The 22,855-nt window shown below is 46.1% G+C and overlaps 2 protein-coding genes across 2 annotated transcripts; one reads left to right on the top strand and one right to left on the bottom strand.

Annotated features, from left to right (window-relative positions):
* Nucleotides 1-328: 328 nt before the first annotated feature.
* Nucleotides 329-4,089, bottom strand: LOC104578704 (acyl-coenzyme A thioesterase 1-like). The gene is made up of 3 exons (XM_010226268.2): nt 3,591-4,089; nt 1,176-1,378; nt 329-910 (listed from the first exon to the last, which is right to left on the bottom strand). The coding sequence occupies exons 1-3, from the start codon at nt 4,048-4,050 to the stop codon at nt 329-331; spliced, it is 1,245 nt and encodes a 414-aa protein (XP_010224570.2). The 5' UTR covers nt 4,051-4,089.
* A 5,499-nt stretch (nt 4,090-9,588) lies between these two features.
* HEATR4 (HEAT repeat containing 4) lies at nt 9,589-22,854 on the top strand. The gene is made up of 13 exons (XM_088520413.1): nt 9,589-10,445; nt 12,825-12,958; nt 13,666-13,809; nt 14,531-14,731; nt 15,423-15,583; nt 16,096-16,200; nt 17,335-17,453; nt 18,367-18,577; nt 19,434-19,503; nt 20,665-20,854; nt 21,784-21,862; nt 22,163-22,334; nt 22,779-22,854. Exons 1-13 carry the CDS (start codon nt 9,589-9,591, stop codon nt 22,835-22,837), a joined length of 2,502 nt encoding a protein of 833 aa, XP_088376539.1. The 3' UTR covers nt 22,838-22,854.
* Nucleotide 22,855: the final 1 nt, after the last annotated feature.

The raw sequence follows: 22,855 nt of genomic DNA, 5'->3' as shown, positions 1-22,855 counted from the left end.
ATGTAGATGGAAGAGTTTCTCAAAGTATCAACTGTACGATGATGATTAGTATGATTAAAAGATCATAAAACAGGTGGGCATCATAACTGAATACTTTTCATATGATCTGCTTGACCAGGAGCGAATGAAAATGTATTTGCCATGCCTTTCTTTTGCAAAGAGGTTTTTGAGAAAAAGGAAAGTGCAAACGCAGTTCTTCTGAGACAGCAGTGTGCAAAGACATGAAAGATATAGGGGTTGTATGAGCACAGCTGTGAGCAGGATTTAATGTCATAAATATGAAGGACCTGTTACATCAGGTTATTCAAAGCTGCGTGTTTCTTGCATGTTACTTTTCATTTAAATATTTGTTGAAAAAAGCCTGTATTTTTGGCCAAGCTTGAACCTGTGCTTTAGAAAAGGCCTTGAGCTCCCCACCCAGGATTGTCCGCTTGAGAAGAACGGGGTGTCTTCCTATAGCATTTAGAGGGAAAAATGGAGGGTCAAAGTAATGTCCTGTGCCAGGGTAGGAGAGAATCTGAAAATTATTCTTCCCTTGAGCCTGCAAGCGTTTGCAGGTTTCAATAGCAAAATGTTCACTCTTAATCAAATTATCATCTTGTCCAGTGATGAACAGTAAATTTGCCTCAATGTTCTCCACTGGAATCAGGCTTTGGTGGCCAGGGACTTGGAAGGGGTCATCAAAGACATCAGAGCAATCAAAAACATTAGATTGATTGACTGTGACACGCTCTTCATGAATGGGCATGGGGGGGATGATTTTATCCTTGTAACAGAGAGGAATAGCTGTAACAACCACTGGACTATTGATGGAAGCAACGGCTGTGATATTCTTCAGGAAAGCAGCCATGGCGAGACACAGTTCTCCTCCTTTGGAGTAGCCGAGCAAGCCAAGCCTTGGTTTCTTCACCTGGTGAAGAGGAAGAAATCCCCATCATTACTGAGCTGGAAAGCACATCAGCTAAATATTACTGGAGGAGACCTTCTATAGCGCTGAGCATTTGTACAACATTGTAAAGCAGAGGATGGCAAGGATCTTTTTTTTTTTTAGTGCTAGATGAGCTGTAGATACCTCCCACAGACAAACCGCTCCCTGGAATAATAGGGAATCATAGAGATAAAGTGAGGGGCAGTTTGGAGAAGAAACTACTCCTTGGAGCTCAAGGTGCTCCTACCTGTGGATGCTGCAACATGTAGTTCACAGCTTCTTCAAAATATTCCAGATGGAGTTCAGCTGGATTCTGGGGCAGATCCTCATAGTGGTAATATGCCAGGGCCAATGTGGCAAAGCCATGGCTGGCCAGCAGGCTGGCTCTGTGTTCAAAAAGACCTCCTTCAAGTCCATGTATGTCGATGATTCCTGGAAAGGGTGCTTCTCCTGCAGTAGACAAGAGCAAGAGCAGTGTTGCCTGCAATGACCCCTTCAAACATTTCCCCTGTTTAGAATGCACCAAACCAGGTACACATCAGGAACTGCAGAAGAGCTTATCTTGGGGAAGGGACATGACCAGTCACTCAGCTATATTATGTTGGCAGGTGAAAATACAAGAGTGTGTTGCAGATGAAGAAAGACTCAGCAACAAAACCTGCTGGGTAAGATGCGAATCTTTATTTGTGCTGGGATCCGGCAGAATTTCAGCATTGTGTTTGAAGCTAATTGGCAGATATAGTTTGGTGAAAGTGACATCCCAAGTTCTCTTCTTTCCATAAGCAGCTGACAAGAACTATTTAAGATCTTCAATGTAGCATGGCTTAATAGATGTAGTACTGTTCAAATAGCTGCCTGTATGTATTTGTGCTCGCCTGCTGAACCCTTGGGACCTATGGAAGAATGATGCATGGGGTTGACTCAGCCAGCACTTGATGTCTTCAGCAATCACATCTCTAATCAACCTCGAATTCTTCCCACAAGAGCACTAGTGACTCTGTGGGTGATGGGAAGACCACTGCCCAGATCTTTCCTTCTTGCCCCAAGATCCTCGTTCCCTGATCCTGCAGAAAGCACAGTTCATGTGCTCCCAGTGCCAGGGGAGGAGGAAATCATGGACCTCAAAGACATTAGGCTAAGAGAGAAAGGGCTCTGCATGTTGCAGTCCTGTAGCCTGAAGTGTTTGTGGGCTGCAGGGCCCACAAGGAAGAGCTTCATAAGCTTCAGACCAAAGAAGGTGCCCCTGGCCATGTTGGGAAGTAGATGAGACCCAGCTCCCCCTGGCTTCAGGAGAGTCTCTGGCCTGGGAAAGCTCATCCCTTCCACCTTTAGGAATGCCTTTCATTGTGTGCCCCCGACATGAACTCTGGCCCTGGAAAGTGGAGACCCACACATTCTCAAATAAGCTACAGGTGGTAGATGGGAACTTGCTGCCTGGGGTTGAGGAGGAGGGAGAGTGCCCAGTGTCTGCTTGCAGTTTCCAGGTTGGGCTGGGGAGAGCCCAGCCATCCAAAGGGGTGCTGAGCTCTTCTTCCTGCTACTGCCAGGAGGGGGCACCTGCCTGAGCACACAGGCAACAGTAGCTCCACTGCCTCTCCAAAGACCATGACCATTCAAGGCAACGGCTGCGTACCACAGAGGCCAGCAGTTCAGTTGTCTGTGAGTTATGGCTTAGTTGAGTGCAGAAGGTCTGTGGGGCTTACGCTGAAGAGGCACAGAAAAGGACATACCACTGAGTTAGGCTGTGGGGGTGCTCGGGGGAGGTGGGACAGTGTAACAGCAAAAGTACTTTCCTTGGGGCTTTCCACATTTCAATGATCTTTTGGTGAATTGCTGAGTGATATCCAATCCCAACATCTTCTGAATCGGGACCTGTAGAGATGACTGTGCAGAGAACGCTCCCAGGGATGGAAAATCCTGAGTGGGACAACTCGATGCAAGACAATTTGAGCACAGTGAAACGTATCTAGAGCGTGTAAAACCAGCCATACCTGTGCACCCTGGCAAAGACATGTCTGTTGAGCTGTCCAGTACGTAAGGTAGCTTGGCAGGGTCTCGGGCAAGTCTCATACCACAGTGCAGAGTGGAAATCCTTTCCAGCAGCAATTCAATATTTGTCTTTTCCTAATGGAAATCCGTTTTCCCTAAGACTGTTACTAGAATGTGTCTCTGCCTCCCCCTTTGCATAGACCAATGTTTGTGGGTGATAAACTCCAACCCGTGGTTCCAAACATGGTAAAACATGTGATCTGTTGCTGTGACAGGGTGATAGGGAAGATCTCCCAAACCTCCCCAGTGATTAGAACAGCTCAGGTTTTTTTCATATAGGGTCTCTGGGCTTGGGGCCAGGTTCAGGACTGCATAGCCGAGAGGTCTCCAGCCCCCTCTCCTTAGCTTCTTGTTCCCAGAGGCCCTCCAGGCACATGCATTTTCCCTTGCCGCAAAGTTCCCCATGTTTTTAAGCTCAGACTCTGGACATTAAGAGTTACTTCTTTGCCAGCTTCTGTGGCCCTGCCCTGGGACCTGAACAGCCAGGTAAATAGGAAGGGAGAGACAGGCAAATTCATGGACTACTTTTGATGGAGGTCAAGGAAGAGCTGGAGCTTTCACTGGCAAAACATCTTACTCCTGGGAAAAGCAGCATGGCCAGGCTAGTACTCACCAGGAGGCAGGAAAAGCGTCGCGCGGATCCTCCCCTCACGCACTGGAACTCGCTGCACTCCATCCTGCAAGAATATCCGCTCGTGCTGGGCCTCGGCCAGGAGCTGCCCCAGTGGTGGCCCATGGCCCTCAAACACCTCAACCAGCAGGCGCAGTGGGGTCTGCACGTCCCGCTTCACCATGCACCAGAAGGGCTTCTGCGGCTGCAGGGCCCAGAGCAGCCCCATGGGCTCGAGGCCGCAGAAGCTGCCGCCCGGCAGCGCGGGGCTGCGGCTGAGGTCCAGCTCGCCACTCTCCTCGGCCTCGTAGCGGGCAGTCGCCTCGAAGCGCTCACCCGCCTCATCCTGCACGGACGCGCGCAGCGTGACCGGCTGCCGCGGGCCCAGGCCCCGCATGGCGATGCCCAGCGGCTCGTCGAAGAGGCTGCGGGCGGCTGGCGAGAAGCGCACGGCGGGCGCCATGGAGGACAATCCATGGGCAGTGGCTGCCCCAGAGGTCCATGCAGGGTGGCAGCATAGGGAGCCAGGGCTGGGCTGAGACAGCTGCTTCTGCCGGCACCGGACACGCACCAAGCGCAGGGAGTGGGGAGCGATGCGCCACATGGTCCAACTGCTTCTTGCCTTCCCAGCAGCCGCACTAGGGCTGGGGCTTCTACAAATACTGCTTCTCACACACATGCAAGGGGAGGGCCCACGCTCTGTCAGCGAGGCGTCAGAGGCTGCCTGGAGCCTGTAACCATAGCTGCAGTCCTGGCAGAGCCTGCAGCAGGGTGGGCTAAGCCTGGCGAATCTCCTACTATTGCAGGAGCATCTCTGAAGGACAGCAGCTCAGCCTAAGGCCTGGTGCCTCACTGCTGCACAGGGTGCATCTTGTCATCCCATCAGATAAGCTCTGGCAAACTTCCCAAAGGCAAGTGTCAACTCATGACAGGGTCTTAGGAACAACTCCCTGCAGGCTGCCGGTTATTATCCTGACAGGAACAGACTGAGAGGGAGGTGCAGCAGCAGCCCCCCTCCCCATCCCTCAGCTTATCTTACAGTCACTACCTTTCTTGGCCCAAACACAGTCAAGCTTCAGGCTCCCTATGGAAAATGAGAGGTTTTTGCTACCTGCAAACTTCAGGGAATTGGCACCCCAGCCTGGGAGTGCTTCAGCAGCTTCCTCAGGCTGACCTCAGGGGCTGATGCTCCTGAGAGCCCAGGCTCACGATGGGGTCCTGAACACAATGGGACATTGTCACTGAGGAGCTTATGCTGTACAGGGGCAGAGGGATGACCCCACACATGACCAACTGTGGGGGCTGCAGCCATCTTCATGAGGGACTAGCCCCCTCAGACGGACTGGCGGGGTGTGAGCTGTTGTGGATGTGAAGGAGTTTCTCAGCGGAGAGGAAACCTCACCAGGCTGGCACTGCAGGCCTAGCACCTCCTGGGCCTTTGCAGTCTTGTGACTCTTGCAAGACACTGTTAACTGATGCGCCCATGGGCCAGTGGGCCAGCTCAGGACCTTGCCTCCCTCACTCCTGATGTATCTGCTTACTTCAACCAGGGAGAGTAACTTACTGGCATCAACAGCAGGGCCATGATGCGACCTAGCCCTGTGGGCAACATGGGTTACAAAATGTGCCAGGTGGGAAAGACTAATGGCCCCTGACTGAGCTCACCCAAGGCAGAAATGAAGAAAGGGCTGTAAAAAATGCAGACCTCACCTGCCAGCTTGGCAGCTTATCCCAGGGCACTGAGCTGGCGGGAAAGGAGCCAAGAATCACCCCAGATCAGCTAGTTGCTCAGGGCAGCAGGAGACACTGCCACAAAGAGGGGCACTTGTCCCCCAGGATCCCGAGGGGGTAAGGACTTGCCTTGGTAGTGGGTGCGGAGGTGGCGACAGTGTGGGTGGCACAGGGAGGCTACAAAGCAGCTGTTGTGACTCTGGCAGCACGAGATGGGGCTTCAGGGGCAGGAGTGGGAGCAAAGCCCAAGCCCAGGAAGCCGGGTCAGCTCAGGTCTAGCCTTGCTTCATGTCCTCTTGCTGCATGCTCCTCCACACGGTTGGCAGGAGGTGTATGTGCAGCAGATCACATATCTACAATGAACTGGCTTAGAAATGAGTGGAAAGACGCGAGGGAATGCTCAGCATCATCCTCCTTTGCAGTACCAGTAGTTGGAGTTATTGGGCAGAGTCTCAGCAGTCTTCTTTTCTCTGTGGAGATTGCTCTGTCCCTCCTGAAAGCTCAGGTGCAAAATAACTGGCAGGACACTCAGCATCAGAAAGTCAACAACATCTGAGCAAGATGAAAATCCATCTTAGTGCTAGTAACTGGCAATTTTTTTCAGCATTGTGCTTAAGGCCTGCTGACAGAGACGATCTGTAGTGGAGGTGATGCGCCTTGTTTTCTCTTTCCCACCCCCAGAACCAGCCCTGGATCACCACTTGGCCTATTCAGTGGGCAGTGGTGGAACATGGATTAAAAAAGGTGCTGAGTGGGGAAAGGCCTGGGAGCATCATTCAGCACTCATTCTGTCTTATCAATTCTTAACTCTTATACAGTTTTCTCATCCTAAATGCAAAGTAGCCTATATACTACATCCATTTTGGAGATCTTTGTATGACATAGAATGGCTTCCTGAATGACCAGGCTCTCTTGAATTATCAGCCAGAGCACGTCCTCCTAAAGAGGGCATGAACATCAGGCACAGAAAACCTTTTAGGGAGAAGAGCTAATTCCCAGTAGCATGGGAGCTCTTAATAAAAAACAGTGTCATCCATTTTCTACTATCCCGTATTGTACACTTCTGCAGCCCAGCACGTAGTCACGCTATGGTGAAACAGGCCCATGCTGACCTTGGAAGATGCCAGTGGCTGCCTGTAGCCTGTAGCCTTAGCAGGGTGGGCTAAGCCTAGAGAGTCCTCTGGTATCATGGGAGCATCTCCGAAGGGCAGCAGCTCCTCCCAAGCCTTGATGGCCCACTGCTGCATGGGGTGGACCTCCCAAGTGTGTCAAACAAGTTTCCAGGGTGCAAAGTCATGACAGGATCTTAGAAACAACTCCCTGCAGCCTGCTGGTTATTATCCTGACAGGAACAGACTCAGAGGAAGATGCAGCTGCAGTCCCTCTCCTCATCTTCTCTCGTCACTGCCTTTCCTCCCCCAAACTTGGTCACACTACAGGCTGCCTATGGAAAAGGAGACCTAAATTAGTACATGTGGATAATTTACAGCAACCACAAAGGTTGCTTATGTATGGGGAGATTATAGAAATATGGCAAGCACAGACACTTGTTGAGATCTCTCTAAGCACTAAGGATATACCCAGGTACCTGGCAATTTTATGTGGGCAAGGAGTGATTGTGATATATACTTTCTGCGGCTTACTTTCCTTGAAAGTAAAGAACGTACACTCAGTGATAACAAGGAAAATACGAACCTGACTTTTCTCTCTGCTGTGGGTGTGTAAACCCCTGAATGTTTATTAGGGGATTTTACTGGTACAGCTGTGAGTATGATTTGACTTGAGAAATGTGAAAGAATCCGTGAAATTGAGTCCTATGCCCTGGACATTGTTTGCCTTTCAACTATTTGTTGAAAAGAGCCTGGGTGTTTTGCTAGGACATCCATTGAGCTAGAGCTCACCAGGAGCTCACCACCCACAACACTGCCTCTTTAATGCAGGGCTGCCAGTGATTGAGGGCAATGGGAGAAAGGGAAGGTCAGTGCAGAGCCCCGCTCCAGTCTGGAAGCTGCTCCTTGTATATGATATCTTTGCTATGCCACCCATATGCATAGATTTCCTACCACCACTGGGAGGACCACTGCAATAAATTTGGCAGATGTCTCACAACGATGTCTCACAACAGATGTCTCACAACACTTCTTTTTTTTTTGGTATGAAGTGGTTCAAGTGGAATCCCCCACCAGGATCAGTCCAAGACTGTTTCACCAAAATGATTGATGATAAAGTGTAGGAAACTCACACACATTTACCTCTTCTGATTAAATGGATCGTGAATCATTAAATGTGACTTCAGAAATGAAGTTAGAGAGAAATCCATTCCTGGCACATTCTATTGGGAGAAAAAAGAAAGAGTGAAAAAAAAGAAAAGGAGAGAGAGAAAAAAAAGAAAGCAGACAGCGACAGCTTAGTTAGGTAAAGATCAAGTTCCTGTGAGAAAAAAAAAAGGGGGGGGGGTGCTTCCATCAATTTTATGCAACTGTTGGATCACTTTACAGCATGGTCCAGGAAGGGCACACAAAACACTATCACATGGCCAGCCCATTTCTTTTGAACTAACCAGAGTGTATAATATAGTAATTTTGATGGCTGATGCCTTTCTAGTGTCCATAATTGACATCCAGTGACCCTCACCTCTTCCTGGGGCCTGGCTTGAGCTTTGTGCCTGGCTCTCACTTTTGCATTGGCCCCAGGTTGTCATTCCCACTGGTGTGGAGATGACTGACAACAGAGCTGGAGGACGTTAAAGACGGAGAAGCTCTGGCATGAGTAAAGGCTTAGTAGGGCCCCACCCTGACTTTGACTCGGGAGAGTGATCCAAGTAGGCACCATCATAAGCCAAGAGGGATGAACAAAGAGGGTTTGTGTCTGATGTGTGGTAGAGAGGGGCCTTGTCAACGCAGAGGGGCTCCTGTACCACCTGTACTGCTCTCCTACTCCGCCTTCACTGTTGGGTGTCTTGACATCTGATTTAGCAAAGACCTCGGGCCGCTGGGCAATGTAAAAACACCTTTCTGTCTCCCGGCCTGGCATGTGGGAGCCTGTGGTGCTAGTGTACAGTCTTTACCACCATCTGCAGCTCTAAAGCTTGCTTTTATCTGGTTCATATCTTTATCCTTTCACAACACAGGTTGCACCATTCTTTGTGATATTTATATCACTTCACAGGTGCATTTTGATAACAGGTGCTTTTATAATCATATCTGTTCTGGAAAGAACACCTTCTAATTTTATACCTGCTCCATTGTGATATCACCTGTGGCTTCTGGAGCAGTTTTGCCTGATCTTTACTCCATGTTCTAAATTTAAGAACTTAAAGAAGAGAATGGGTTTTGCATTGCATGAATTTTCAAGGATGTTGCTAAGATATTATAAATAACAAAGGTTATGACATGCTTTTAAAATAACAGTAGTAAGTCTGGTCATTTAGACACAGTTATTGTCTCCTTATAACAGATTTAATCTGTTTGCAACATATGCTAAGCCTCATTAAAAATTTAATTAATGTAGAAAATGTTGAGTAAGCCTTGAATAGAGTGATATAAAAGATTTTAAAAGACTCCTACAAAATGAAGTCTGAATAAATAAATCAAAAACAAAAAGGCTGATATTTAAAGGGAGAGCATTATTAAAAAACAAAAGCCAGGCCAATATGCTGCACAAGAAACAGAGAGGACATTTGACAGAACTCAAGTGCCTCCAAGTTGCCAGGCAACTTCTGTAAACACAGGACAAGCACTGGAATACCAACGGAGCACTGAAATCCGTACTCTGAAATTAAGTGCATCGTGTGCCTGTTAAAACAAGATCAAGATTTTAGGAGCCACATCAAAAAGGTAACTGCCCTAATTCCTAAGGTATAACCTAAAGGTAAGCCTGTCCTAATTCACAGCTGACTAATAGGTTGACTAATAGGTGTCTTCATCGCCCGCTAATTATATGCTGTCCTCACTGTTCAGTGGCTGTTGCCAGTCTTGCTACAGGGGTAATTTATGCAATGTGGTGTCTCCCCATACGGTGCAGTCTTGAAATAGGACGTTGAAAAACAGACACAAAATGTCCCAGTTTAAAAAGGCAGAAACTGATCATAGTTCCCTTTTCTCTTTCTGAAGGAACGGAACTGAACTTCCTCGTTATGCTCTCTGATCCGTAGGATTTCAGCCTCATGCAATAACTGATAAAGCTCTTCAGTCTGATCACTATGTTTTAAAGGGTTTATTAGCAGCAGCGGCAGCAACAGCATTGAGGTTGCTTCACCTCATGTGGCAGGATGAAGACTTCGACGTTTCAGAGCAATCGTCGCTCAGTTGCTGAGGAGTGTGGAGTGTTGGCTGAGTGCTTGCAAGGCCCAGCTGCGGCCTTGCAGAGCACAGACACCACCCAGACCTCGCAAGACTTCAGCTGCTCTGAGCAACATCAGTTGCATTACCTGAGAAAGTACCTCAGGCACATAGCTGAGAGCCTGAGTTTCTCCAAGGATGTACTGGAGCAACGAGGACTGTCCTATAAGGAGTACAACTTCAAGCACCTCTATGATCCTTCTGATATCATTCAAAAGTCCAAAAATGAAAAGCCCATTGCTGTGGACTTCAAGCGCTCAGCCAGACCCCACCCTCAGAAGCAACTACTTTTCCCTAAGAAAAATGCTGGACTTTTCCCAAAGCTCAGGAAGGAGGACAGCCTGTGGGGCTCCAAAGTAGAAACCTTGCCCAGAAGGTTTTTACCACCTGTTCCTTCTTGTAGGACCCCAGGCGCGCAGGCGTCCCCAACAAAGCCTTGTGACAAGTTATCTGGCTCTCTGACAAGAAGACAGAAAAAGTGGGTCTCTGAGAAGAACACCCCAGGATCAGAGATGACAACCCAGGAAATGGAGAAAATAGGACTGGAGAAACTGGACAGGACAGCACCCCAATGGACTGTGAATCAGCAGAGACCCAGGAGTGACTCTGTTCCATGTAAACCTGTTGACGGTGAAAAACAGAAGTGGAATGCAGTCAGGGATGAGCTTTCTTCCGATGGAGATTTGAAAATGTCAGATAATACTCAGGGCGAAGAAAATGACATGGGAATCATATCCCAGACACAAGCTGAGAAGACTCCTGGAGCAGTCTTCCCCATCTCCAGCAGGTATGGAGGACACATCTTATTTCCTAGTGTCTGCCCCGTAGCTGTTCCTCATCACTACTGTTTGTGTTTAGCCAGCCCATGGTGCATCATCTGTATTTCTGCATGGAGAGGCATGGAGCCCTTAAGTCTTTGAGACGAGGATGACCTTTCACTCTGGTAGCATAATGAGGTGTGTGAACAAGAGGCCCCTTTGTGCCATGTTTTTTCCAACTTTGTGCCCACTGAGGACTTCATTTACAATTGGTCTCCTAAAGATCTCTCTTAGCAGTCTGAACATCATGTTTTCTGAATTCTTATTGGCGGCCTCTGAATCCTCTCCTACTTCTTTGTTTCTTTTCTGAAGCAAGACCCCAAACTCTTGCCTAGCTCCCCAGAATGATCCTCAGCAGTCATTCATAAATCCATTGCAGAAAGAGACTGCCTTTCTGATAGCTGGCCTCAGACCACTGAGTGGGTTACCGTGTGGGTTATCATGAGTGGTGAGATCCAAGACGTGAATGCAGCATGCGATGGCTGGAAACTGCACGGAGGAAGTGCCCCTGTGGCAAATAATGTAGTAGCACTTAGAGAAGCAGAGTTATCTCACATAGAGCAGATTTCCTTTGCCCCACTCCTCTTTCAACCCATTGATTTCCAAGCCTTGTTTCCAAGCTTGCCATGTTTATTTTTTCAGTGGGCCACCTGCTTATTACCCAAGAGCGCTGTCAACTGATAACCCTGCCAATAAAAATGTTACAGCTGATGACACAGAAAGAACTTCTCTGAACCCAGAATCTTCTGCACAGAGATATTTCATTTCCCGTGTTGGGAAATACACCTACACCCCCAGGAATGCTTTTGAGCGGGAGCTTTACTTTGGTAAGGTACACATTACCTGGCACAAGGCCATTTCAAAAGTCTAGCAGTGGTTTGGTGCATGAAGTTTGCTCGTCACCCCAAAAGACTCTACTGTGTCCTGGGTTCTGTGAGACCTTATTTGCTAGATTAAGTCCACACAGAATGCAGAGATGATTTGGAACTGGAGACTTTGTACCCCTTCCTAGGTGATATTTTCGTACATGTTGTGGAATGATATCTCTTGTTACGAAATGGCTGGTAGACGCTCTTTCTCTCCTCATGAGCTGTGCAGTTCATGTCTCCTCTCTGTCCAGATTTAGTGACACATTTTGTACCAGCTGAAGGTTGCACTCATTTTCCTGTGATTTTGGATAGTCCAGGATAGTAATCACTGGGAAAATACAGAACAACATAGGTCTCAATTAAATATTCAGTAAGATTTCATATTTATTGCTGTTTTTAATCGGCTAGATGTTGTGGAGCTACCTATCACAAAATAAAATTTAAATTATTGAAAAATACATGAAGACTGAAGGAAGAACTTCTTAGAGAGTCTCCTTATTTCATCAGACTGCTGTCTGAAAGTGTCTATGGATCATGACTTCAGATAATAAGATCAGGGAGGCAGAAAAAGAACACAGAAAATGATCGCTGTTTCCTCTGTGTATTTACTGAATATGTCTGGTAGCATGTTATGAACAAAGGATATCATTTAGAAGTAGCCAGATGTGACTATAAAGCCAAAATATTTACAGGAAGGTCTGAGGTCAGTTTTAAGCAGCCTTTTGATGAGACATTTTCAGCTGGAATTCCAGGTGAATTTGCAAGGTGTATTTCCTGAGGGGGGGTCCCACAGGTTCTCTCTGCTCTCCCGTTGACTCCTGTGAACCTTTTCACCACCCCTCAGTCGTTTTAGAAGCCCCTTCCTGATGCAACTGTTTCACTGCATTCACAGTTATTAAGAGCAAAGAGTAGTATGTGCTGATAAACTTTGCAGATCAGAGACCTCTTTTACAGAGAAGCTCTTCAAGTAGAATGTGTTCCTCCGTACGCAGGGACTGCAAGGATTGTTCATCAGGTGGATGAAGGGATGAAGGACTTTTTCATCCTGGAGAACCATGACCAATACTGCAAACATCTCCAGCAGCCCTTCCCAAGGCAACCTGAGTGCTGGGGTTGCAAGCCACAGAGGAGGGCAGGTGAGAGCCTACAGTTCAGTTTGTGTGATGTGGAGAACTTCCAAACCTTGCATGTCAGTAATTGCCTGCTTGACTCTGAAATGAGATTGTCCTTATTCGGTTTCTGACTTGTTTGTAGGGAACAGTAGTTTGCAGCTAAGCTGCTGTTGCTGCTTCAGACTGATGTTGGAGGTGCTTGTATGACAGCAACCCTTTGCAGTGTCTTTCTACTCTTTTAGATTATGGTCAACATAGGCTACTGCTAACCTGTTTTAACAAACTCTTTTTGAGCAGCACAGAGACCCAAGAAAGGAGCCTTTCGATGGATTGCTCTCCCCACTTTAACTCCTTATTTTGTGCAAAGAAGTGATGAGGAGTCACCTCCTACCAAGGCCAAGGAAGTACAAAAGGAGTTCAAGCAGCCTATTAAAGAAGTGTCTTGGGAAACACAAGTCCTCAGAGCTACACTGGAGCAGTGGAAGGATGCCTGGGACCTGCGTGAGTGGATTGTTGTATTAAAACCTGCTTGGTCAACAATGAGCTCAAATAGTTACTAGCAGCTCAGTGATTCTTGTGTAAAGAATTGACAATGTCAGACCTGTCCTCAAAAACACTGTTCTATTTCTGTTTTTTTACAAACAAGTAGTTGCTGTGATCCTAAGAGTAGAGTCCTAGAGGTGAACACCTTGAATCTCGCAGGTGTCTTCTTTTCTGGAAATATTTAATCACTTTGATAAGTTTGAGTGACTGGTAGATGGGTTTTCCCCACTTCTCTAACTGAGCCAATCCTGACACAGATGAAGCAGCATCTGTGGATGAGGGCAGCAAAGAAATACAGAGGGCAGCAAAGAAATACATTTATCCTTCTACTACGTAGAGATTTTATGGTGGACGTGTTTCCCCAAGTCTAAACTTCCTGCCTTTGGCTGCTGTCCGCTCCTGCATTGCCTGGGCATGACTCATTTCTAGAACAGCGCTGTGGTTTACCTGAGGAGATAAAGAGAAGCTAAGCTCTAGATAGGGCATAAAAGATGCTATCCTGGAGGCAGGGAAACATGGAAACAGGGAAAGAAGGGCAACTGTGAATGATTTCTTTCCACTTCTGGTGAATCCATGCCAGGGAGCTCCTCCACATGAAAGAGATCTAGGGAAGATAGCCATGGTGATTATCATTTTCCTCAATATATTTTCCTCTCTGATGTCAGATCCCCAATGGCGAAATGCGACAAGAGAAGGTTTAAGGAAGTCTCTCACAAGTGTACATGACATCAGTAGAATCAAGGCTCTCATAGCTTGTGCATCTGCGGCAGTCGAACAACATGGATGGAAAACCAATCCTCAAAAGCTCAGTGAGAGAAGCTCTGACTTTCAGGCTGCTGATCTGCATGTGGGTATGAGAACTATTGATGACTGTTAGGAAACGTTATCCATGTGTGAAAAGCAGGGTGATTTCATGATACCTCATTATCAGCATAATTGCTCTACAAAATTGACCAATACTCCAAAAGCATGCTTTTTGATGCAGTGTTATAAAAACCATTTTAAAAATAAACACTCTAAATAAAGACTCTAATCCAAGGCAGTTCAGAAATAAAGGGAATCAAGTGAATTTAATTTCCACTCACTTCCTTCCTGATCTTATACACACTGCTGGTGAATGGAAGACCATGAGAGCAATGACTTTGTTGTTAGCTTAGTACGAATGGCTTTTTTTAAAAATAAGTTTTTCATAAGTTTTTTGTCCTGTGTGCTTTTAGCATCAAGTTTTCCTTGCTAACCTTTGTCTGTAAAATAAGTATAAGCATCATTTTTTACTTTGCCATGAGTTGCAAATTGGAATTTACTGATACTTGGTGAAATGTGAAGATCTTCAGTGCTTGTGAACATTAGAGATGAACAAAATAATGCTTTTGCAAGCATATTTGTATCATTATTATGTGTTCTTTACTCCGTTATTATTATCATGAATTCAAGCATACCATTTAGCGACTGCATGGAAAATATGCTCCTGTATCTATATAGAAAAGAAAAAAAAAAGCATGGGGCAGATAACGTTGCTGTCTTATTCAGGTATTTCTCCAGCGGCAGTAACAGAGAGCTCTGAGAAGTGCTCAGTAACCCAGGAGGTGCTTGCAGAACTAGAGCCATTACTTAGTGAGGCTCTGCGGGACAAGAACACCCACGTGAGAACGGCATCTGCACTGTGTCACTACGCTCTTGGGAGAAGGAGTGAGGAAGCACAAGCAGTCATGAAAGACGCTCTGGAACATGGTAAAAGGGCTCTATGGAAGCTTCCCTGTCATGTTTACATTCCTTCTGGCTCTTCAGCTAGGTCAGAATCACCATTTTGGTGTCTTTGTCTCCTGGGAAGGCTATATATGTAGGCCTACTAGAACCAACCGTTACCAGTCCTGCTGGAGCCAGTTGCAAGCAGGGAAGGTCACTGGAAAATGTATGTGGATAACCATTCCCAGAGCTAGGTGTGCTACTCCTAGGTGTTTCCAGGTCTTCCAGTTCTGCCAAGATGGGCAGTGAAATGGATGTCTTCTGTAAAACTGCACTAGAGGGTGGGTTGTCTCAATGGGCACTTCACCAAATTCTAATAACTTTGATAGGCTGCGTCTCTGCAATTTAGCAATGCAACTGTCAATCTTGGTGTTCTTGATGTTTGCTCTTCTGAATGCGAAGGAAACAGTCAGGGTAGAGACTTCTATATTATATTATCTGCTGCTAGATTTCAGCAGGATTGCATCAAGTATGCAGAATTCAGCCAAAGCACTACGACTCTTTTTTGCCTGGATTAAATCTTGACTCCTACCTCCTATTTTGAGGTAGCAGACACTCCAAACAAAATCCAAAGTCTCAGCTGGGGCTGAGCTCTGGACCTGAGTCACCACAGCATGTGACGTGGCCAGCAGCTACCTCCCTGGCAGTAACTTTCTTTCTCTGATCCCCTGGACAGGCAATTCTGCAGACAGCTGGGCAGCGGCGCAGTGCCTGGCTCTGGAGAGCACCGTCACCGTGCCCGTGGTGGCAAAACTCCTTTCCCAGCTCTTTGAGAAGAGCGATGCAACGGCCGAGGAGCAGGCCTGCCTGCTGCTAGCCCATCTCGGGGAGCGCACGGTAGGTGCAGCCCCTGGCGCACGGAGAGGAGCAACCAGAGGGGACGGAGGCACACAGCTTGCAGCAACCCTCCTCTCCGATCCTCAATGCCAAATTTGTCTCTGCATTTCTGTCCTGCACAAGGGGCATTTTTTGTGCTGAATGATGAGTCAAGCAAGGGCAGGACATATTTGGCAATGGTTTATCTCCAACTTACCAAAAGCTTTACTTCAGATCTCTAGGTCATATGACAACTGAGTGGCCCGGTTCAATTAGACTTTAAAACAGACATTAAAGGGCCAGCAGCTGTGGCTGGAGAGTTGCTTGGAGGTTGCAGGCATGTCAAGTGTTGCCTCTGGCTGTCTGTCCAGCATAGTTTGGGCGCACTGGCTTGCAAGGTGTAAAGGGGATCACGCCCGCCCTCATCCTAGAACCTCAGCCCTTGGCCTGTGGGCAGGGCCAGCAAGGCAGGCAGCCTGGCCAGGCACGGAGCTCTGCGGGACCCACGCTAACAGCGCTGTGCCCCCTTCCAGCCCCTGGTGCACTTCCTGCTGACAGCGCAGCTGAACAGTCCCCGCTGGCCGGCCCGTGCCCGCGCTTGCCGCGCTCTCCCCGGCGCCGGGGGGCACCTCAGCCAGGTAAGCGGCGGCCACGGCGGCTCCCTGGGGCTCCTCTCCCGCCACAAGGTTGGAGCTGGCAGTGCCCGTGGGAGTCCCTCGTCCTCAGTCAGGAGCAGGCCGTCAGCAACACCGCCGGTTTGCAAGAGGCGGCAGCAGATGCCTTCACAAGGAACCCAAGTATCTCTACGGCTGCATATTGCAGGGTTTGTGGATATGGGAATCTCCCTCCCCATATCCTGCACAAGCAAATCTCTGAGTGTAAAGGAGCACTGCCCTCTTCTCTCCTTACTAGCCACAGCAAACTGGGGTTTGCAGCAGGCAGAGTATCTGTGCCCTCAGTTGAAAAAGTCAGGCTTTTCCTCTGGTCTCTTTCCAAAGGCTTTCCACACAAATGTCCTTCAGGCAGCACACTATGAGGCTGGATGGTCAAATCAATGGTGCCTCCGCACTGGAGAGAAGCACCTACCTCACTCCTAGCAACCTGGCATCTACACATCTTGTCAGCATTTTGATTTTCCCTGTACATTGGCTAGGGTTGCTGTACAATTACCATCGCTTCTCAAATTAAGTTTAATTATAACACCTCACCTCTTCTCCTGTCTGTTAACTATGATTGGAGGAGTCTTCTAACTTAGCTTGCTAAGGGGAAAGTGTGTCTCTAACTACTCTGCCTAACAGCTAAATCTCAGTAAATAAAGTGTAGTCAAAAGCCTCTCTCCTGAGAAGAGAACTAAGCTCCCAGGCCTTTTTTTTTTTTTTCTAGACAAACTTAATCAGCAGTTTCTGTGTATCCTTCCATCATCACATCCATATGTGAGTGTAAGCAAAAGCAAAGTTCTGAAGGAGCTGAGTGTAGAAAAAAAATGAGTATAAAACTCCAGAGGTACCTGGCAGGATGCTGGTGGGAGCCCTTATCTTCCCACTGCAGGACATACTATTACAACTGAGATGTACACATTGCTCAGCACTCACCTCCTAATGCTGTGAATGAAGATGGTGAAACTTCCCCGGCTTGAATGAGAGTTGCACCATTGACTTTGGCAAAGTTAAAGCTAGAATAACATGAAAGCCTTTTGAAAATCCTTTCCTGAAGTGGGCCAAAGCTTATTACTGATTAATGCTGCAGCATTCCCATCTTACCATCTTCTATAGGACTTAATGGAGAAGCTTTCCCAGCTGATGTGGGAGGACTGGAACGGACGAGTACGCCAGGCAGCTACTCTGGCACTGGGGCACATGGAGCTAGCAAAGGAGATCCATGATTCACTCAGGTAAGCACTAAGCATGGCAACCTCCCCCTTTCTAAAGAGAGATTAGTTCATCACTAGGTTGGAGATCCTCAAGAACCATCAGGCATCTCAGTTTTCTCAGTGGAAAACAGTATCTTGAGTATCTAAGCTGAGGTTTGGCGGTGGATAGAGATCTATGAGCACATAGGTATGTATGCATGTAGGCATAGATTGGTACTTATAAGTCGTGTGCATAAATACCATATAATTTAGAAGCAGGAGACATTTAGTGATCCTAAGCTGTGTTAGATGCCCAGTGTTCAAGGTTAGGTGCTATTCAGATGCTTTCAGCTAAATTCACATGTGTTGCAAGAGCCCCATTTAAACAGACTTTTGCAGAAAAATCACAATTGCCTGTGTACATAAACCAAGATATTCATGCTAGAAGGTCATTGATGTGGAATTCAAGCTATACTGTTACCTAGAACATATAGGAATATGAGGTGTATTCACTTTATATTCCACTAGATAAGTGGGAAAAAAATAGATAAGGTAATAGACAAGAGGCAAGTAATTGGGCTCAGCAATGACTCTTTCAGCTTGGGCAAACAAAACATACCAGAGGAGACTTCATATATCTAAGAGCAATCCTGAAGCCAAATAAGTCACAAACAGAAATTTCAGGGGGAAAAAAAAAAAGGGAGAGAGAGAATTTGCTAATTTTTTTTACCATGTGGCTCTGGGTGTTTCCTGCTTTCACTGACCTTTAGCTTACAAACTTATTTGGGGCTTACAGTGTCCTACAAAGGAATCAGGACCAGGAGGGGTGACAATGTGAAGACATGAGTCTAAAAGGTTTTGACTGAGATCTAGATAGTTCTTATGCGCCAGGTAGATCACAAGTCCTGTAAACCAGTTCCCACAGCCCATGGCTGGAACTGCTCTGTGTTCCCAGGGAGAAGCTGGACACCGGGAGCTGCCAGACAAAGGTGCAAGCTCTCTCTCTGATTAGACAGCTGCACTACATGACAGACAAGTTATTTCCAGGCTTCCTGCAGTGCTTCTCCAGTGACTTTGTTGCAGTGCGGAAGGAAGCGTGTCTTACAGCAGGAGCACTTGGCATTAAAGATGACCAGGTGAGCAGTCAAAACAAACCAACAAACAAACCACCAAACAAAAACACACACATAAAAAAAAAACCCTAACATAGCTCTTAAGTACACACACACATAAAGTTATCTATTACTAGTGGTAATTGAGTTGATTCATAGGACTGCTGATACGAGAGTTAAATGACTGTGTCTTGCAAATATTTCTTCTTAGAAAGGATTAAAACAAAAACTTATTTCCTAAGTGTTTGGGTATCTACATAGAAGTTGGTCAAAATTGGTTAAGGAACAATGAAACCATGTTTTCTGTATTAAAAACTACCTTGCCCACACTCCTTAGTTCTCACCAGAATTCTCCAAGAAGCTCGAAAAGGCTAGGCAGTTTTTTAGAGTTCTACTTTTACACTTGGGTTCATCCTTCCCTTTGCATTTCAGACTAAAAATGCCTCCTGTGGGCTTCCAATTTCTGCACAGCATGCATGTATTCCATTGTAAATCTTACAGAAATCTCACAGTAAATCTACCACATGTACATTTGAGAACATCAGTGATAGAAAGGAATAGCAAAGCACAGGATCAAACCATGTTTTATCTACGTGCAGGACCATACAGGTTTGATATGGAGCAAGGGAGCCTTCTAGAGGCGAAACTCAGGGCTGTAGCCCTTCCAGTCTCAGGATTTGTCAGGCTTTTTTTCCCCCACTTGAATCATTCATTGATTGTCAGCTCTTCAGGAGAGAAGTTTGTTTATAAAATTCTTATAAAATTGTGTGTTTATAAAAATGTTTATAAAATTGTTATATGTAAAATAAGGCTTTTATTTTGCTAAAACTTGTGGGGCACCATGTGCACAACTTACCCTACGTAAAGCACTACGGCAATATGCACTAACAGTTGTATCCTTCTATTGCAGGTCTTTCAATGTCTCTGTGAAATGATGCAGTACGATCCTCATTGGATAATCAAGGTTTTTGCCATCAGAGGTACTGCAGAGCTCATTAACAATCCAGGTCCTTGGAAGGCAATTTCAGCCTATCCTCAGGAGTTATTTATTTGTTTGTTTTCCTGAACATCTTAGATTTTCTGAAAGTGTCATGCCAGGCGTGAGAAACATGTAGACAGTAAACATGTAGACATGCTGCCCCACTCTTCGAGCCAAGCCTAGCTGACATTTTCACCCAGAAAAACATTTTGTTGATGAACTTTTAATATAGCTGGAAACAGGGCATGATATCCCAAATCATTAAAATCCAGAAAGAAGGATCATTCCTGTGAATACTTTTATGCTTTCATAATCAGTTTCTAAGTGTCAGTCTCAGGATAAAAAACATAGATAATCATGACAGTCTCTTAAAAATCCCTCGAGCAAGTTTTGACACCAACAGCTTCCTAATCCTGTGGATAAATTTACTAGAAGGAAGCACCCTCTCTCAGTATTTGCCTGTTAGATAACTAATTTATATACCAGATTATCTGGTGTTGACCCAACATGAATGGCCACTTCTGCAAGAAAAGAGAGGGAAATACATCTATTGTGCAGCTCAGCCTCCAAATCCCTCGTGTAATATATGGCCTAGCTAGAAAATTTGCAGACCTAACTCTATGAAATCAGGTGTAGGATGAACAGGGGATACATAAAGATTGTAGGATTAATAGGAGATACATAAAGATTGTCTTTCCCTAATCTCAGGTTTCTACCTTCAGTTCAGGTGGGAAGGGTACATCTGGGGATATCTTAAGGTTTCTTTCCTAGCTCCTAGCATGAAAACACACTGTGTTTCTCACATGGCCAGGTCAACACACTGCTGGCAGAAATGATTGCAGGTTTCATAGGCAACCGTAGATACATGTGCTTCAAGACAAAAACATTACCAAAATCTCCCTTCTTTTATATATATAGTGCTGTAAAATCCCAAGGAACCACTTTATTCTTGTATCACACTTTAGCAAGTATACATCTTATGCTCAAGGAGCCTTTGGATGGGCAAGTGCAACATCCCTGGATTTCTGTGTACAGGGAGCTCTTTGGAAACCTAATGGACAAGCGGGACTGTAATTAATGCATTAACAGGCAGCATTCCTTCCCTGCCTCCACACCAAACAAAATCTGAAAGACTACTGCTTTTCTTCCTTTTATTTGGCAGCATTGGGTGAAATAGGCCACGTGAGTTCTGAGCTGAAGGATCTTCTTCTCTGGGCAGTTCACTATGACGGTGAGGCAGAAGTACGGCGAGAAGCCTGCTGTTGTATTGCCAGGCTCTGCTTGCAGGATGAAAACGTTCAGGCGACTCTGTTAGAGAGATTGGTTCTGGAGCCAGATGAAACAGTCAGAGAGTAAGTCATTAAACTCCACAGCGGCACATAACCACAGTGAACTGAAGCTCTTCTATGGTGTTATCAGTGGCTAGAGTACGTGCATAGTGTGTACATACTTTCCTTCCTAAGGCTGCTTCTTTCCTAATAAACACTGAACAATGACAGTAGAGTAGGGAATAAGAAACATATAAGACTGATCACAAAACCAAGCTCACTAGAAAAACGATCACAGGATGAGAATAGGGAAGATGTCTCCACGCTCCACTGTAGGAGCCCCAAGAACACTATGTAAGAGACTGGAGCTGGAGGCAAGTGCCAGGTCTCTTCTCTCATCCCCCACTGTCCCAATTGTCTCTAGATACCTCCTAAATTTTTAATAGTGAGCATTAATCCTGCCTTCTAGATTGAGCTGCCTAAAGTACATTGCTTTAATCACATTTTGAATATATAAGCATTGATTTACCACCAATGCTTCAGGCATTTGCTTCTCCCTCAACTTTCCTTTTTGTTTCCTTCTCTCTTAAGCTCCTTTATACAATTCACCACTTCTGAAGTCAAGCTCCGTCCCACACCAGCACAGGGACACCAGCCTTAACTGCTCTGCTCCCATAGAGCTGCCTCTTCTCTACTCTAATACTTGTGTCACACAAATGAGCCAGGGCACCCACCGAGAGGACGCTGGAGCTGCACCTTGGAGGGTCCGGGTGGTGACACAAGTGGAGCACTCCCTAATTCCTCAAAGAGACATGAGGACACACTGCCATTTCCTTCAGCCTTCCCTGCAGAAGCCCCATGCAGGGACACAGCACGCAAACTGGAGGGTGGGGGGAAAAAAAAGTACTGCCCAGTGGATCCAGGAAGCATGTAATTTTTTTGAGGATCTTTCTTTCCTTTTGAAAACTTTGCTATGAGCAAATAACACATTATTATATTGCATTTATATTTAGAGAAGTGGCAAAGGCTGTGAAGATCCTTAATTTTTCCCATGAGGAAGATCAAGAAATGATTAAAGAGATCAAGGAAAAGGTAAGGAGAACAGCTCTGTTAAAAATGCCCCCACTTTTTTTTTTTTTTTTTTTGGTATTCTTCAACTGCCTAGGAACTACATGACATTCAATCTGGTACTGTCATGCCAAGGGATGTACCGGCATAAGGTCACAGTACCCACCATCCAGGAGAACGTATGTGTGCTTTTGAGGGTGTGTGTGGGGGGAATTATCAGTGTTTCAATCACATTTTTTGTCTGTCCTTCAGTCTGTAGTGTCATTTTCAGGATCCAAATTACCCAGCTACCATCACACTCACCTGCCAATGTATTTGATCCAGATTTTCAGGCTAAGCCAAAAGGACTTGGTGACCCAGAAGCTACAGAAACTTGAAAATGTTATTGACTGCCTGAGGCAAAAAGTCAACCGTATCGGTTGGAGCAGAGAGGACCTTGATTCTGAATGCGAGGACATCCTGGAGAAGATCACTGCTGTTTTTCAATCTACTCCTGGTAATTCTAATATAAAGATTTAGAGGGATCTTTTACCTGAGCCGCACCAGTACAGAAGGAAACAGTCCTCAGAGAGGAGGCACTAGCAGTCAGTAGCTCCCTAACAGGCACAGCAAAATCATGTAAGGCACGTGCACTCAGATTCACAAAAGCCAGACTCTGAAGTAGCATCATGAAAGTCAAGGGGGAAACTCACCTTCATATGGAAATCTCTACCACCCTCCATCCCAGCTGCCTTTCCAACCTCCTAAATGTGGCACAAGGAAGAACAAATTGTTTGAGAAGGCCCTATTCAAATTCAGCCCTGCTAGTCCAAATTTCGATGTAGCTCTTAGATGACCAACATTAAATACGTCTCTAAGTAATAGTAATATGGTTGGCAAAACCAGAACTAAGCACCTGCCTTCTCTACTCACTTGAACAACATTTGATTTTTCTACCTAGGTCAAAGCCCTTCTGCTCTTGGATCAGAAACTGAGATCCAGAGCGCTGAACCACACTAAGCAGCTGATGCAAGGTAA

This window comes from Tinamus guttatus, unplaced genomic scaffold, assembly GCF_059628265.1.
Source record: "Tinamus guttatus ecotype Peru unplaced genomic scaffold, ASM5962826v1 Tinamus_guttatus_pri_ptg000089l, whole genome shotgun sequence".
In the NCBI taxonomy this organism is placed as follows: Eukaryota; Metazoa; Chordata; class Aves; order Tinamiformes; family Tinamidae; genus Tinamus; species Tinamus guttatus.
This window is presented reverse-complemented; position numbering and strand designations above follow the sequence as displayed.